Source organism: Mauremys mutica, chromosome 4 (assembly GCF_020497125.1).
Source record: "Mauremys mutica isolate MM-2020 ecotype Southern chromosome 4, ASM2049712v1, whole genome shotgun sequence".
Lineage (NCBI taxonomy): Eukaryota > Metazoa > Chordata > Testudines > Geoemydidae > Mauremys > Mauremys mutica.
Window position 1 is genome coordinate 73,539,459 of NC_059075.1, and position 17,250 is coordinate 73,556,708.

A 17,250-nucleotide genomic window follows, 5' to 3' on the forward strand; every position below is an offset into this window, starting at 1 on the left:
CCCTTTCAAAATTTACTTTGCCTCTGGGTCACTCCCTGTACCACCCATGACAGGCAGCCAGGGCTCCTTAGGGCGATTTAAAAATAATCTCCTAAGAACAATGCCAGCTTCCCAGCCTGAACCCACCAGCCCCATCCAGCCATACACTGCTGGAGATTCTGCTCTGAGCTCCCACGTTCAGGCTATAGCTTCACTGACAAAAAAATGTTTTTACTATGGGCTCACTAATATGTGTGTGTTGTCATGCTGGAAGAAACTAGGGAAGACAGGGCACCTGTAGTTTTACAGGGAGCTAACCTAGGCAGAGTCAGTTACAAGTGGGAGTATAGGGTTGATCTCACCTAGTTTACCTCACCATAAATGCTACAAGTGCCTTGTCTCCTCTTAAGATTTTACAGTGAGATTCCTCACACAGGATAGTTAATCTCACTGCAAAAATTAAAGGAATAAATTAAACCTGTCAGTGTCAGTGGTGAGGGGTTTAGCCCTGGTGTGAAAGGAAGGAGTGGCTGAGCTACGCTCTAGCTGTACAGTGACTGGAGTGGAGGACACAGGCAAGGACTTTGGAAAAGGACTAGGCCGTGCTGAGCAGTACAGTGGGTTATGAAGGAGCACATGGCTGAGGAATTAACATCATGTTTAAACATGCTTCTTTATCAATGTCTTTTTACCCTTTACAGACAGGGACCAGGTTATTTCTGGGGTCAAATCACTCCTTGACCTTGGCTGCATATGCTAATGAAAGGTAAAATTAGTGCCAAGGACATTGTGATGGACTTGGTGATGTAGATACTGGTTCGCTAGGAGCTGCAGTTAGACCCAGTAACTCATTTCACTCATGGGCCCTGACCAGCTTTAAAATTGTCATGGTTCATATTGAAGCCATTGAGCTAGAGGTGAAAGATGCCGTATCTTAGTTCCAGTCACCTGAGCCATCTTATCCTCTCCCATTCACCTGACTTTCTTGAAATGCTCTTTAGTAACAGATCCCACATTCCCTGCCTGTGCCTTCAGCCCCTGGCTATGTTACATCTACCTGTGAGCTAATTCCAAGTCGCTGTAGAAGGGGAAAAGATCAAAGAGGCTAATAATTTGGGCACTGGGTTCTAGATAAAGAAACAGGAAAGCAGCTGATTTTGAGGGGTCCTTCATTTCAGTAATAAGGCAGTGGCCCCAACATCCCATATACCTGTAGCAGGATTGAGTAGTTACACTTGAAACTAGCACCTTCAGTGCAAGTGCATGTAAAAGAGCAGCAGCACTTCCTTGGTGCTCCAGGGCACTACCAGGAAAAGTAGCAGGTTTTGTCTTTCGTTGAATAATTTCCACAGCCATGTGTGACATATTTAGTCATGCACAGGAACGAAGAACTTTAATATCCAAATACCATCCAACCTCTTCTCACCTCTGTCTCATTTATCATTCGTGCCAGACAGCCCCAGCGTCTCTTGTGTTCCCTCCCATTTCTGAGAATCCCATATCATTGCAGGCCTTGGTGTAAAATACCTTTTTGAATGGTACCACTTTGTTTTCACAGAATTGCATATTGAGAATAATACTGACTCGTGAGCTGGTTTGGTTTTTTTAAATATCTCTATTTTTTTTAGCCTGATGCTAATAGTGAATTGCAGTCTCTTTGCTGCCTTCTCTCTGTAGCCTTCAAGTCCCTTGTGGTTTCAGTTTTGGTACAACTGTGTTTAGATTTTAGCAAATTAAAGTGAGGGGAGGGAGCGGGAGAGGGATACAGAGCATCTGATCAATTTGTATTTATTTATTTTAACATTTTACTAAATAAAACACAATAAAATCTCTTGTCTCTGTAGCCATGTTTACCAGGTGAGGGAAGCATTTCCCATCACTACACGGAACACCCGGGCCTGGAAGAGCTTTCTACTGTAACAGCTCCCAACGAAGTGATACAGAGCCCAGACCTAATCTCAGTCTACTGGGAGCTCAGGCTTCACTTCCATCAGTGGGTGAACATGTTCAGGTCGAGGTTGAAAGCGTAGCTTTGTCAAACAGCTGTATTTTCCACAAGGCAAGAGGGCCACTAGCGTCTGCAGCCAGAACTCATTTCTGCTTTCACTAGCTCTCCCTTATGCACCAAAGCTGCAATTTTGTTCATTAAGTTTGTGTTCAGGGGTGAGAACACAGGGCCATAACGCCTGCTGCTTCAACGGTGCAGGATGTTCACTGCACACGTCAGCGGTTCCCTCAAGATCACATGCCCAGAAGGAGTACTGGGGACTCAGCCTGGACTCAATTTTACTTTGGGTCAGTAGCTCTTAACTCTTTTTTTTTAAAGCATTGGCCACAGCGTAGGGCTTGGCTAAGGCCAGGTCTGTACTAGAAAAGATTTCCTGGTACAGCTGTAATGGTAAACCCTCTTAACACAGACATAGCTTATACTGGCAGAAGTGTTTCTGGCAGTATAATCACCTCCCCAAACAAAATAAGCTATCATTTTTAAGCCAGGATAAAACTGCATCTCAACTAGGGCTTTTGGGGCTAGAGAAATGTCACCAAAACACTCCCACCTGTAGCAGGCCTTATTATACCAGCAAAAATTCTAGTCTAGAGCTGGCCTAAGAAAAGTGGTCGAGTATAGGCAGGCTTAGCTAACATGCGCTAGCTCAACTTGACCTAACATCACCATTTCTCCTAGCACAGATGCTAGGTAACAAGATTAGCTTGATTTTAGTTATGCTGCAGTCTAGGCACATGCTGCTATGGGCAGGTGGTTACTGCTGGTCTCAGCTTGTGTTGTGAGGATGCCAGGAAGAAGGAACTCTTGTTAGTACAGGAAAAGCTTCCCAGCCAATTCACAAATAGGCTCAAAGTGTGGGTTTGGTCTGATGTAACTGTACAAATGGGCCCCTCTTACCCCTCAGAGCTCCTCCCTCTGAATGTCACAGCTACTGCCTGTAGGGACTAAAACATGGTCTTAGTGCTGTTAGCCCCATAGCTACACTCCAGTCCCTCTTGTGCACCATCAATAGAACTGGGTAATAGGTTCTGATTGGTTGCACTTGCGGAAGGCGACAGGGCTACAGAAGTGACAGAAGGCAGAATTTGCCCTGTAGCATGTTTGTTTGTTAAAGGGGATGATGTGTGAGATGGAAAGAGCCCAGCTTGACTGTTTGGGGGGGACGGGACACTTGCAGCACTGGCAGAAAAAACAATACATGTTTTTAGCTGTTTGACCTTAAGTTAGCAAGGGCCAGCCCCCATGGAATCCTGCAATGCCCTTCGTACAGTCACTTTGAAAGAGCACTCTCAGCCAAAGCATAACAGCAGCCACCCACCACCACAACACTTTGGTAGACCATGAACTGATCTCCCTCGTGTTAGTAAATGCCAAAGGGTCCAGGGCTGGGTAGGGGATGAGTTCTGTCTTGCTCGGTGGAGCTGACATTTCTACAGCTTGTTGTCACTGCTGCCCCCAACCCTTTAAATCCCCACACTGTACTTGCCATCCCTCCACAAGCTTGTGACGCAGTATCAGCTCCTCACACAACCCTCTCTCCTGGGGAAGTGACCTTGCCCTCATTTCCTACCTGCCTATAAGCCCTGCCTAACCCCAGGATCAGACAGAATGTGACAAAATAACCACATGGCTTCCCAGGGTTTGAAAAAGAATTTTAAAAAAAGCTTTAATTAAAAATTACCAGAGACACTTGTGCCTTTTCCATACAAAGAGTGCAGGACAACGGCCCCTGGGCCTGGCCGGAATGTTTCGTTCCCAGCACGGTGGCGGCTCTTGTGGTTCAGATTAATGCCAGGAAGTGAAGAGCAGAATCGAGCAATGACGGGCCTGAAGATACTTCAGAACCATCAGCAAGGAAGAGAAAAGCTAAAAACCCCAGGCCCTCCTAATCATTTACACCCTGTGAGGAAATCATCTTAAATAACTTAAATAGAGAGTGAGGAAAGCAAATGTGCCTCTGTGCTCCAGTGTGTGACGACTGTGGAAAAGCACCTGGCCGAAGCTGCTCCCAGCACAGGCTCTGACCATGGCTTCCAGCTACAATGTCAACTGTGTCCCTGATTGTCAGTGTCAGTATTACTGAGATTCAGGCTCTTTCCTTCTGAGACTTGGAAGTGACCCCCTGAGAGGTTTCTCCGAGCAGGTAGTGGCTACCAGGGGACAATTTTACCTACTCCCAGAGTGGCAGGGACAGGATGGTTTTATCACAACAGGCACCACAATTTGGCAATACATCCAATACTCGCTCAGCTCCAAAGCACAGACCAGAACGAAACCTGCTGTTAACCCCAGCAGCTGACCAGGGCCTCAGACCTGCAGCACCAACCCTCACTAGCCACGTGCAGGAGAATCCGGGGATGTGACACCAAGTGGCAGCAGCCTGAAATCCCGTCCAGACAGCATGGGGAAGAGGGACAGGACTTCCCCTCCTCTGGGGGAAGATGGCCATGAAGGTTAATGGTATAGGCTGGCCAGAGGCAGTGCCTATGCAGGGATCTTAGCTGTCAGGTGTTGTGTACAGACCCTCAGCCAGCAAAAGATGGGCACACTTGTGCACATACAGCCACCTGCAAAACAAGCAGGAAGGGTCACAGAGCCTCAGCTCCAGCCTGACCCCCAACGTCTACACTGCAGTTTTATAGCCCTGCACCCCGCTCCAGCTGAGCGTGTTTCACAGCAGTGTAGGCAAGCCCTAAGAGACCAATTCTGTAGGCCACGGTCCCCTTGGGGAAACATGGGGGTGCTTCAGTCCCCTCTAGGCACAGGGAAAGAGTTCAGACAATCACAAACAGGGGGGTTCATCAGAAGAAATTAAGAACTAAGTTCAGCCTGTCTTGCAGGGCTAAGCTACACCCGACAGCAGTAACTGCAGGGCCTGGAAGGAGGCAAAGCCCAGAGGGTGCACAGGGGAGGAGCTAATGAAACCAAGCAAGGGAGCATCTTGCAGAACGTCAGGTAAAGCTTTCTGGCAAGTGCCCCAGGGGACTGCATGGGAGCCCCATCAGTGGGGTCATTCACAGTGGCCAAAGCTCTGGAAACTGAACAATAGGGACCAATCCCACCCTGGCCCTTGAAGTAAGAAATAGGCTCCAGGTAACCCCCTTGCTGGGAGATTAGCAATGTTGTCCTGTCTCTGGGTGAGGCTTTCAGCTGCTGTGAGGAAACCCTCAGCCCTGAGGCTCTGCTCCCTCAGCCACTTAGGGGCTCTTGGTTCTTAAACTGCTCCTTTCTCTTGATTCTTTCTATCCCTAGTGGGATCTACTGTTCCTGTGATGAGGAAACTGTGCTGCAGGTTTGATCCGTTTCAGGCAGTGAGCCGCGTAGGAAGGAAGTGGTCTGTGCCCTTCCCCCTCCAGCCCACCACCACGCTGTCCCTCGGCATCACAGGCTCCTCTCGGCAGTGAGGTATTTGAGTGCGGCGGCGCCATACCTACGCGACAGGTCCTGGTGGAACTCCTCCCGCAGCGTCTGCAGGCAGTCCCGGTAGCCAGCGCTCAAGCGGAACTTGGAGATGTCAAAGCTGGGAGCGTGAGGCATGTGGATCATGAAGGCATTGGGGAGGACCAGCAGCTCGTACTCCTGGGAAGAAGAAGGAGGTCAGCAAGCAGGCACAGAGCAGGGCTCTGCCCACACCCATGGGGGCCAGATCACCTGCTCAGGGGCATCAAAGCTTAGTCCAGCGGAAGCACTGTGCTGGGAGGGACCCAGAAGGCACCTGCCCAAGGCAGCAGTATGGGGTCCCTAGGAAGAAAGCAGAGTCTGGGTGCAGGAAATTCCACTGGCTCCTCACTCACCTGGGCATCAAGCTCCATGATATGGGACACCTTGTTCCAACCAAAGCCCACGAATCTCTGGTCATACTGGGGGCAGTCACGCCTCACTACAACGTAAGGCTCAAAGTCCGGCTGCCACTCCACACGGTATGGCACCGTGGCTGTCCGCCACTTGGCATAGTCAGTTGGGGCATGGCCCTTTGGCCACACATGGTACCTTCAGAGAGAAACAAATGAAGCACCAGATAAATGTGACACACTGGGGGAGACTAGCGGCGCAGCGAACCGTGGGGTTGCAGGGAGAGACACACACTTCTCACTACCTGTGGGGCAGCAGCTTCAGAACAGAGATCCAGACACAGGCACAGACTGAGGGTGGGGGATGACACGAGAGGTGCTTGGGTCTGGGTTGCACCACAGCCCCTAGGAATGGGGAGGGACCAGGGAGCCTCCTGCTGCCTGTGGCCTGGGCCCTGCGGCGTGGACGAGAGTGGCTCCAGCACCTACCTGAAGGTGTAGAGGGAGCCCATGTCCAGCATGGAGAGCAGCTCCGCTTTGGACTTGGGGAAGGCAAGACGGTAGCGCAGAGTCTCAAATGCTGGCACAATGAGTGCTGCCTTCCGCTGGGGCAGCTCCAGCTGCCGGATGGAGTTCCTGGAGCAGGGAAGGGGAGAGTGTGAGGCCTTGCAAGGATGGCATGGAGCCAGCAAGAGGTGACTGCCACACACCCCACTGGGAGCTAAGAGCCCTACGCACAGCTGTGTTCCTGGGCCCCCTTAGCAGATGCTGGAAGGGCATCCGCAGGCTCTAGAGGATCCTGTCTTTTCTTAGTGTGAGGTTGGTGGGAGGAGAGTCTAAAGGCCCTTGGGATCCACCATGCAGGGAAAGGGTGCAGCACCCCCATCCACCAGTGGTGCAAAAGGGGCATCTCCTTCCCCAAGCAAGGGTTCTCTCTCCCACGTGACAGCGGGACCCTCCCAGAAGGCTCAAGCTCAGCCTGCGCCTACAGAATGAGAAACTTCCTGGCAGCAAGAACTCCCAGGCTGGGGAATCACCTCCTGAGGGAAGGGCTGGGAGCCCCATTGTTTGGGACACAGACTGAACCTTGGGTAACATCCTGGAGGGAACCATCCCACCTGGGCCCCTTGGGGTGAATGACTAGCTTGGGCTAGACGGAGAGGGCCACACCTGAGGTAATCATAGAGACCATACATGGGCAGGAAGTCAATGTCCGTCAGGAAGACATAGGGTGTTTCTGCATTGGTCAGCGCAACATTGCGCAGCAGGTTGACAGGGTAAAACTGCCCTTCCTTGTACACAATGTGGTAGGCAACATTCCTGCGGCTGCTCAACACCTCCGAGCCCTGGGCATAGCGCAGGAACTGCTGGGCCTCTGCGTCTGACATGTACAGCGCCAGGCTGATGGGGCCTGCCCAGTGTTTGCAGATTGCCTCCAGCATCTGTAACCTGTAAGCCAAAGGGAAACGGCATGAGACTGGCTGTGCCAGAGCCAGACACATGGGGAGAGCTCCAGGTGACTGAGCAGGCAGGAAAGAGCAGTGGACACAGCCAAGCAGAAGAGACTGAGCTAGCCTCCCACTCTGCAATGCTGATGCCACTCATCTTGCCCTACTGCCACTGACCCTCTTTTTATCCTCCCCTCAGCAGGCTACCACAGAACATAACGTCCAAGGCCCTGCCGCATACTCCACAGCAAACAACCTGGATTCTATAGCAAGTTCCTTACATTCTGTGGCCTTGGCTGGAAACGCTGGGAATTCTGTGGCAGCTCCAGGCACGTTCCACAGTGCAGGTTTTTATTTAATTAAGCATGAAAATGACTCATCCCATCAGTGCAGCAGTCCCTTGTGGTGGTGGTTTTAATATTGAATTCAATTTATTTTACTCTCTCTGCCTTTCTGTTTTGACATGCCACAGGTGTGTGTGTTAGCATGTAACTGCACTACAGAAATCAGAGAGTAGGAGAGTTAAACGGCTATCTAGAGGGCTTTGGGGATGTGGGGAGGGAGTCTGGAATTGTGGGATACGCACATTCTTTGCCTATTTCTGCTACTATGTTCAGCAATTAAATAATTAAACACTGTTAACTGTGAAACCTAAATATGAAATTACCAGCGTTAACACCCCACTAAGACAAAGGAGCAGTTCATACCTCTTGCAGCTGGTGTTTCAGGCTTGCTGCAAACTAAGGCAGATGCTGCTGCATCAGGTACACTAGGTTTGTAGTTACAAGGTTTTCTTTGCAGCCAGGAGGACTAGAAACTTTTTTTTTTTTTTAATATAAGGTTCAGATTTTGGGGCATGATTCTGAGGTGAAGTGTGATTTTGCAATCCCAGAATCAAAATACAAACATTTCATTTGTGGCACAACTCCCATTTGAGCCCCAGACTCTACAAGGACAGTCTCCGGCACCCCCTGAAGAAGTAATGTTTCTATTAGTGCAGAACTAACCTTGGGTCAGTTTGAAAGTTCCACGTACAGAAGTTCCAGGGCTAATGAACCATCTTACAGAGCCCACAGTTCCTCAGTCCTCAGCAGGGGGAGCCACCCCTCCTCCCATCCCAGTCCCTGCCCAAGTACCTGTCCATGGAGAGCTGGGCCACCAGGGTGACATCAGCAGGGTCAGGCGAGGCCAGGACCTCATACTGCAGGAAGAACAGGTGGATGCGGTGCAGCATAAGGTGCTGCCGGCGGAAATCATAGCAGGGGTCATCCTCATCGAGATCCTCCAGGGCCTCCTGCAGCTAGAACATAAGAACAAAGTGGGGCAGGGGCAGGGGTGAGGCGGGGGCAGACAGATGCTGCAGCTGGAACACATGGGATGCTTTCAACTAGACTGGACGGAGCCTTCGCAGAGTCCCAGGAGATGGAGCCTGCTCGGGGGATGGAATGTCCCATGTCCCACATGTTAAGGGCAAGTGAGGATCAAGGGTGGGGCTAGCAACCAGCAAGGGCTCACTTGGTTTCTGGGTGGGCTGGGCAGGTTGGCACAACCAAAGAGCTCCCTGCGCAGCAGGTTCCCATCATACTCCAGGAAGGTCAGGTAGAGGTTCCGGAAGAACTCCACATGCTTGTTCTTCACCCGCAGCTTCTTGGGCGAGTTCCAGTGGATCACCTGAAAAAGATGGGCTGGAGCGTCAGGGACACAGTATTCCCCCTCCCCTTTGGGCCTACCACCCACCAGGCCTGGGGTGCAAGCTGCATCACAGGACCCAACACCCCATCCCCCAGGCCAGGAGGGTTCAGTGCCTGCAGCAGTGGAGATGTGAGACTCCTGGGCCCAGTGCAGCTCCTCCTGGGAATGGGGAAAGGCCCCAGCCAGGGACCGGGAGACCCACCTTAAGATCAGAGACCTCTGAGTAACACTGCTCTGAGAGGGTATGGTCGGACAGCTGCACGTTCCAGAAGCAGGGAAGCTTGTACACCAGCACTGGGCTCTGCTTAATCACTGCATTAAAGATGTCCTGGAAGAGAATCACCAGTGAGCACACGGGGAGCTGGACACCTCTGGAGACCCCCCTGAGGGTTGGAGGGGAAACCCTGAGTGGAAAAGAGAGGTCAGACTAGGGATCCCTACAGGTGGACATGGTAACCAGACCCTGCTCAGGAGGTGTCCAGGGCTGAAATACAAGGAATGCTGCAGGTCAGGACCAAGGCTGAGCTGATGGAGCGGAAGATTACAGATCTCTAGCATGAGTCCCAGGGCATCCACTCACAGCCTTTGTTGTCTGTAGTGTCAGCAGCATCCCATGGCCCCAGCGTTTGCTCCCCCACCTGCAGCTTCCTGCATCTATAGTTTGCCCAAGAGTAGGAACTGGGGTCAAAGAAGAGCCTGCAGCTGGGACGCAGCTTGGCTCCATACCTGATCTGCCAGCGAGGTGGATAACATGCTCATGAGCTCCCGCTCCGCCGTCAGCCGCCACATCTGCTCCCAGCCAATCTGGCGCAGACGCTCCAGCAGCAGCAGGATCACTCCTGGGAAGTGGGGGAGGAGAGGTCACAGGTGTCCCCACGTCACACAGGCACTAGCCAGCCCAGCACTGTGTTTGATGCAGTCGATCCAGCCTTAAGCCACCCTTGAGCTCAGCTCCAGTCAGCCCCTTCTGAAGCGTACTAGGTCAATGCTCTGGGACGCCATCCCCATAGCAAGTTCTCTAACAGCAAGGCTCTTTGCTGGGTGTCCCAGCCGGGGACTGGATTCTAGGCTTACTGGTAGCCTGGACATGGCATCCCTGTGTCCCACACCCCTCTCAACAGCAGCATCTCCTCCTGGAGGAGTCCTGGGAACTCACCTCTGATAGGATTCCCAGAGTACAGGGAGTGGGGGCTCTTACCTCACCAGCTTTCTGATTGGCCTGGGCAGCTCTGTCACTCACACTCAGTCACTAAAGGACGGGCCTAGGGGAGCAGTCACCTCTGCGGGATGCCACTGAGTGACCCTAAGAAACCATCCCTGGGGAAGCAGCAGAGTGCAGTGCAGCACTGGCAGCCAAGGAGCAAGGCTGGCACATATGGCTCTAGTTCAGACTCGAGAGACACATTAAGTGAGTTTAAGGGGTCTCAGAGCAGCTCCCTGGGACCACTTATCCCTATTATAAAATCAAAGGGTGGCACAACATAAGAGAGGCCCTGTGCTGGAACAGCAGGGAATGGCGGCCAGTCATGACAGAGGCACAGACAGAGCTACTGGGGAGACCTGCCATCAGCCCCTTGTGGCCAAGGCCACGCACAGTTCAATTCCCAGTGGATTTGCTGACAGGGCCTGGGCTGGCAGTTTGCTCCCCAAGTCACAGAGGGCAGCAGCAGCAGCATTTCTCTGGGACAGGAGGGGAGTCACAGCAACAGCTCTTAATACCAGGAACGAGCAGAAGAAGCTGCTTCCTCATCCCAGCCCCGTCCCCCCAGACATGCTGGAGGCCTTGCCCTGCACCGACCTCACCACTGACAGAGACAGGATAAACCCCCACCCAACAGGAGTTGACCTGTGGATGTTCTGGGCTCACCTGTGTTGAAGCCACGTCCCAGCGCTGGCCATGGCCTGTGGTTCTTCCAGAGGTTTCCCAGGTACCAGTCACTCTGGTTCTCCACCAGCCCAATCACTTGCTTGTCTGGAAAGCAAGACAGATCCACCTCACCAGAGGAGTATGTGCCCACCACAGATCCATGCCCCCGCCCACAAGTGGCTGACGAGGACAGACTGGGAGAGCCAACCAGAACAGACTCCTAAACACCACCCAATGCCAAGGGGCCGCAGGTGTTCAGAGGAATCAGGGGAATGGGCCTGGCTCCTCTCCCAGAGGTACAGCTACTCAACTGGGCCCAAGGCCCCTCCTCTCCACAACTGCCCCTCACCAGAGAACTTCCCGAAGACGGCCCACAGCTCAGCAATGTCAGTGGCAAAGGTGATGTCTGTGTCCAGGACAATGACCTTGGAGAGGTTGGAGGGCAGCGCCTTAGTGAGCGTCAGCTTCATCAGCCCATAAATCCCAGAGTAATGCTTGTTGGGAATCCACGACACCTCTGCCTGCAACAGGGAGGGAAGGAGCCCTCAGGGCCAGGACATGGCCATTCCTGAACACCCCTGGGGCTAGACACACAGCACCGAGTCTGTACCACAAATCCAACACTTCCCCCAGAAACAGAAGTGTCAAGTGGTGTGGCCCTTCCCCAAATCCAACCCCCACTGCCCCAGAGGCTAACGAGGCAGCACAACTGTGCCACAGAGCTTCAGAACCGTCAGGAGGTATGAGTGAGTCCTAGCAAGGCAAGGCAACTGCATTCCACGTGTGGGTGGGAGGCACACCCCCGGGATCCCAGGGGATATAACATGGGGGATTTTACTGCCGCACTGTACAACATTCTGGCTGCTCAGGCCTTCACCCAGGGCCTATTCCACAGATTGCACCCACTATGGCAGCTGCCACCAGGGGGCGCACAGATTCCAAGCTTAGTGCTAATGTATTTTCCATTTGAAGTGTTTAAGGCAGATGGGAATCAGAGGCCTCCATGGATCTTATCCTCACCCCCTCCCTACCGACTCACTCAATGTCCCCACAGGCAGCAAAGATGGAAAAGGCCCAAGAGAGCAGCCAGTCACTCTCCCAGAGGCCACAAAGGACTGACCCCTACAGTCCATTCTCCAGTCTGTTCCACATTAGTGTTCAACAGCTGGGCAATGGGCTCCTCCCCCCAGCGAGTGTCAGGATGTCTCAGCCAAGATTCCTTCTGCCCTGCCCTGCCCCGCCCCACATTGCACCCTATGTATCAGCTTGAAAAAATCTTCCCCTCCCCCACTTGGGGTTTACACATCCAGATATCTCCCATCCCCACATTCTCCCTCCCTCCTTACAGTCACTAGCCCAGATGGACGGATTCCGTTCCTTAATTGCTCCCCACAACTCCTTGTTCATTCCTGTAGCCCTTCCCTGCACTCCCTCCAGTATGCATGTCAGCTCTGGGCCCCTCAGGACCAATGTCACCTGCTGAGTGTCTCCTCCCTGCTCCGTGAGAAGACACCCCAGGGACTGAGGTTTTCAGAGCCATACAAAGAGCAGCTATCCCCTCCCGGCTTTGGGACACAAATCCTCTTGAGTACACAGCCCTCAACTGCAGGGGTCTTTGTGCAGCTCTGTCCCATCACAGCCCCACTCTCCCCAGGCTCTGCCAGCCCCTCTCATCGAGGATCTGGGTTTCAGGTTATATTTCCCCTCATGTATTAGCACTATTTCCTGAGGCTGAATCTCACTTTAATCCTGCCCACATGCCTGTTCTCTTTTGGGCCCTTTGGGATATTTCTCTGTGCTCTGTCCACAGCTCCTCCCTGTTCCCCATCATCTGTGCTCGATTGTGAGTGACCAGACTGAACTCTGATGCCCAGGCTTCCCACTGCCCCTTAGCATGCCCCACTGCGCTTCTGTGGACGGTTTTGACTCTGGCTGTTTCATATCCAAGCCAGTGAATCCCACCTTGCTGTGGAGGGGCCGTCTCTAGGTGAGAGTGCATGGCCCTGTTACACCTGGCTCTCTGAGGTGACTGCCAACCAGGGGACCAGTTAGTGTCACCTGGGCTAGTGGTTGTGTCATCTTGACATGTGCTTACTAGGAATGGGTCTGAGACTTGCCAGCTCCTTCATACAGGAACCACCTGGGAACTCACAGAAGGGAGCAGCTTTCAGCTACTACAGACCAGAGCCAAAGCGGAGGAGAAAGTCCCCTTCATAACCCCCACGCCAACCAAGTGCCCCCTTATCAGTCAAATGATAACAGACACCACAAGGAGAACAGATGAGAGAGGGGCCAGCAGCAAAAGAGTTAATAGTCTGGTGAACTCTCTCTAGCACCCCCATCCCCTCACCTCCCTGAGGGGCTGCTCACTTCCCTGGAATACTGAGTCTGGAAAGAGAAGCTGAGAAAGGGGGGAGAGGAACAGTTGAGGGAGGAAGGGATCTGGGGCTCCTGCCTTCAAATCATCTGCGTTGTAGAAGCTAACGTGGATAGAGGGCACCATCCAGGACTGGAAGAGAGTCTGCAGGATCTGCTGAGCCACGGAGTCCGTGATGAGGTGGAAATGGAGAGGGTTCTTCCTGCCAGGGGGAAATGCAGGCAGCTGTCAGAGACCCCCACTGAGCCCAGGGACAGCTTCCTCCACCACCAAAACTGGTGGCATCTGGGAGAAGATGCCCCATCCTGGGCCAGGGTCAACCTGGGACAGGTGGGACCCAGAGCACCTTCACCACCCCCCACCTCACTCAGCCCCTACCCAGACAGCACAGCCCCCTTCACATGGGACCCTCAAACACTGGTCACAGTAACAAAGGATCCTGGGAGTTGTGACTGGGGAGGAGGGATAGGTTAAGTTCACCACCACAACAGCCTGGGCTTCCCAGCTATGCACCTCCCCTTCCCACTACTCTGTGACGGGGGAGCCAAGCTGCAGGAGTGGTTCATTTTACCTGAACCCCCAAAACACATGGGTCGAAAATGGAGACAGAAGGCCACCAGCCCCTGAAGACAGGGTAAGTGCAGGGTAAGAACTTGTATAAATTAGTGTAACATAGCACAGGCTCCCCCAGCACCGCCGCCTGGGTTACCTGTGGAAGAGGATGGATTTCACCAGGGTGACCACGTCTCGGCTCGCATTGTGACCAGCGCACACAATCGCTACGTGCAGGAGCTGCCCAGAGACAGAAGGCACCGTCAGCCCTGCCCAAAGCAGCACCCTTGGGGCAAGGGTTGTCCAGCATGCACAGCCTCTGGGGCAATAACACTCTACAGTATCATCCCCCACCCCAGGATCTTGGCACTGATTAGAGTCCTCCCCTCCCAAGGCAGATGGCGACAGCGGCTGCGTAACATTCTGGTCAGGCAGTTCCCCTACCTGCCCATCTCACCTCACACAGCACATCTCACACAGAAACAGCCTCAGCAACCCAGCCCCCCAGGGACACAGGTCAGGGTCATTACCCACAGGTGAGAGGTGGAGAAACTGAGGCAGAGAGTGAGGAAGGACTTGCCCCGGATCACACAACAGTGGCAGAGCTGGGAAGAGAACCCAGGAGTCCTGATGCTGCCTCCCCACCTGTATGCTCAGACACTTTGAGGCACTGAGGTGGGGCACTAACGTCTCCCAGCGGGAGGCAAGAAGGGGTCATTCTTTTGGCTGTCAGCATCACACCCTTAACTGCAAATAAAATGCCCAAGTGTTTGAGGCATGAACAAAGCAGACAACAAGGGGGAGGCCCTGGCACAGCCAGTGCACTCGGGCAGCTGTACAGAGGCGATTGAATCTAGGGACTCAGGCCATCACCCTAGGCCATGGGGACCCTCAGCACCCAGTGTCATTGGCCATATGTGCAGGTCCCTCAGGGTGCCTGCCCTCCCCAAGGACAGCGCCATGAAGCCGGCTGCACTCGCTCACCTCACACTTCTGCACCGTCTGCTGCTTGGGGCAGCCTGTGCGGTTGCTCCTGTCATCCCCTGGGGTGTCCCCATCCTCAAAGGAGGCTGCCCACTGCTGGCTGCCATCGCTCCCGTCCACAGCCCCAGCTTGCCCCTGAGCCTGGCTAAGCCGCAGGCGCAGTTGCAGGTTCTCCTCTTCCACCTTGCGCACCTGAGATGCCAAGGCCTCTCGCTCCAGGTCCTGGCTCGGCCGGTCCCCAAAGCAAGGAGACAATAGGAGGGAACGGCCATCTGTGGGGAGAGAGCCCCCCAAATCACTGAGAGTTCGCACCCCAGGACATGGTGGGACAGCACCCCATGCACTGCCCCATAACCATGGAAATGGGGAGGGAGAAGAGAGAACAGCTGGCCATGTGTGGGGAGAGAGAACCCCAAAGCCACAGTGAGTGTAGGGCATGGGGAGGGAGGGGGATACTATGGGAGTGGCACCGGTGGCTGAGGACAGCCATTTGCGGAGAAAGAAGGCCCCAAATCCCCACAGAGGCATGTGCATAGCTGCCTCCCTCTAGGCTCTGGACACCTGACTATTCACAAACCAGGCACTGGGCCACCTGCGTCACATGCACAGTCCAATCCAGTAGAGGCTCAGAGGCTACCTGACTCCAATCAACAGCTTGTGGGGCATGGGCAATATTCTGATGTGCATCTCCCTCAATCTCTTCTACTGAAGTTATTCCACTTTAAACAAACATTAATTGGGCCAGAGAGAGAATCACTTTTTCTCTCACTGGTTAGAGCATTCACCTGAGAAGTGGCAGATCCCTGTTCAAATCCCTTCTCCTCTTCAGGCAGAGGGAGGTTTTGAACCAGGGGTCTCCCACATCCCAGCTGAGCACCCAACCAGGTTATGAGGGAGAACCTCCTCCGCTCCCTCCTCCCTGCTGTTTTAAGTGGAGTTAGGTGGCCTCTGGGCAGGCCTATCGAATCAGGCCCCACACACCAGTGAAGCACAGGAGCACCTACCTCCCCCCGGTTTGGATCACAAGCAGAGATAGGACCTCCCCGCAGCCCAGCCCAGGCACCTCTCTCTGTGGGAGGTTGGGGCTTAGTGCACCTCTCTCATCAGCATCTCCCATTGGCCAGCTGAGGTGGCTCCCAGACTAGCATGCTGGCTTTTGTGGATCCCATTGTAAGGCACCCAGCTCTCCCCCGTCCTTGCCTAGGGAGCCTAGGTGCCTAGCCCAGGCTTTGTGGATCACAGTGTTGTTCCTGTGATTTCCTACACACCTAGAAGTTAAGCACCTGTGATGCTCAGCCTTGCAGCCTTTTTGGATCCCAGCCCCCGTCCATCTCTAAGCCCCTCTCCTAGCTCCACCTCCACCCATAATGCTTTATACACAGTAATGTACTTGCCCTCACAAGCCCCCCAGAGACAGGGCAGGGGCATCACCCCATGTTACAGCAGATAAGGAATTTGAGGCAGAGAGAGGGAAGGACTGGGCCCACAGCAAGTTAGTGGCAGAACCAGAAGCCAAGAGCCCTGGCTGGCAGCTGTCTGTCTGCTGTCGCTCATTCCCCTGTCCTGGGCCGTACCTCAACCCACAGCCAGGCCACACTCACATTCTGAACTGCCCACAAAGATACAGAGCCACGAGAGAAGGATCACCAGCACTGCAATGGCGAGCAGCAGCTTCAGCTTTCCACGCCAGGAGCGCAGCATGATGGGCAGGCAGGGCGAGGGCTGGAAGCAGTGAGGATCACGTGGGCAGGTCTAGCCTAGCTGGCCCCAGCATCCTAGAGCCTGCAATGGAGGAGAAGCACATGGAAGCGACACAGCCAAGGCACAAGCCTTCAGGGCTCTCCCATCTCAGTCCAACATCTGGGCACGGAGGATGGCACTAGCTCAGAGTCTCTGAGTGAAGCAGCTGTGTAACCACGATGGCAGCTCAGCTCTGGCATAGCTCTCCCAGGCATGCTGAGAGGGCACCCTTTGCCCCATTTAGGGATTACAGTGAAGCTGACTAGGGGAGTCTGGAGACGCTGCCTCCTGTACCCACTGATGAAGGCTCCAGCGTTGCTGGCTTTACCCCTTGTTACTGTTCAATGCAGCACCCTGCCTGGTCCCTGACTATTATTAGACTGAGGCTGTCACTGCAGGACCTGAGTGAGTACCAATTACTAAGCAGAGACCCAAAATGCTACCCCAAAGCTGGCAACAATCTGACCTAGCTAAGGAGAAGCCAGCCTGCAGACCACATCCAGCTCCAGCTCCAGCTCCACAGCAGCTACTGTTCTGCCTTCTCCAGCACCCCGTGAATGCACCTTAACAAATTTCCATTCATCCAACCTCTCAGCCCCACAATGGAGGATCAGGATCATCATCCCCATGGCACACAGAGGGGAAGGCACTCACCCAGGCACAGGCAGTGAATTGCTGGCTGAGTTGAGATCTGACTCCTGAGTCAGTGCCCTCTTCTAATCACTAGGCCATGCTCCCTCCTCTTCCTCAGGATGCTCAGCACTCTGATGGCACTTCAAAGCAAAGGACCCTCCCCTGGGAATACTCTGCCA

General features: G+C 53.6%; 1 protein-coding gene across 6 annotated transcripts in view; it reads right to left on the reverse strand.

Annotated features, from left to right (window-relative positions):
* Positions 1-3,278: 3,278 nt before the first annotated feature.
* The window catches only part of LARGE2 (LARGE xylosyl- and glucuronyltransferase 2), a 51,865-nt gene continuing 37,893 nt past the window's right edge, over positions 3,279-17,250 (reverse strand). For 4 of the 6 annotated variants that reach the window (XM_045014898.1, XM_045014899.1, XM_045014896.1 and 1 more), the window contains 14 exons: positions 16,300-16,480; positions 14,699-14,970; positions 13,872-13,954; positions 13,136-13,364; positions 11,135-11,306; positions 10,786-10,890; positions 9,645-9,757; positions 9,121-9,246; positions 8,742-8,897; positions 8,363-8,526; positions 6,949-7,227; positions 6,268-6,414; positions 5,782-5,977; positions 3,280-5,566 (listed from right to left, as the gene is read on the reverse strand). In XM_045014898.1, the coding sequence (XP_044870833.1) occupies positions 5,369-5,566; positions 5,782-5,977; positions 6,268-6,414; positions 6,949-7,227; positions 8,363-8,526; positions 8,742-8,897; positions 9,121-9,246; positions 9,645-9,757; positions 10,786-10,890; positions 11,135-11,306; positions 13,136-13,364; positions 13,872-13,954; positions 14,699-14,970; positions 16,300-16,399 (2,340 nt within the window). In that variant the 5' untranslated portion in view covers positions 16,400-16,480 and the 3' untranslated portion in view covers positions 3,280-5,368. Of the gene's footprint in view, positions 5,567-5,781; positions 5,978-6,267; positions 6,415-6,948; positions 7,228-8,362; positions 8,527-8,741; positions 8,898-9,120; positions 9,247-9,644; positions 9,758-10,785; positions 10,891-11,134; positions 11,307-13,135; positions 13,365-13,871; positions 13,955-14,698; positions 14,971-16,299; positions 16,481-17,250 lie in introns of all 6 variants that reach the window. The other 2 variants (XM_045014901.1, XM_045014902.1) reach the window with 2 other exon arrangements.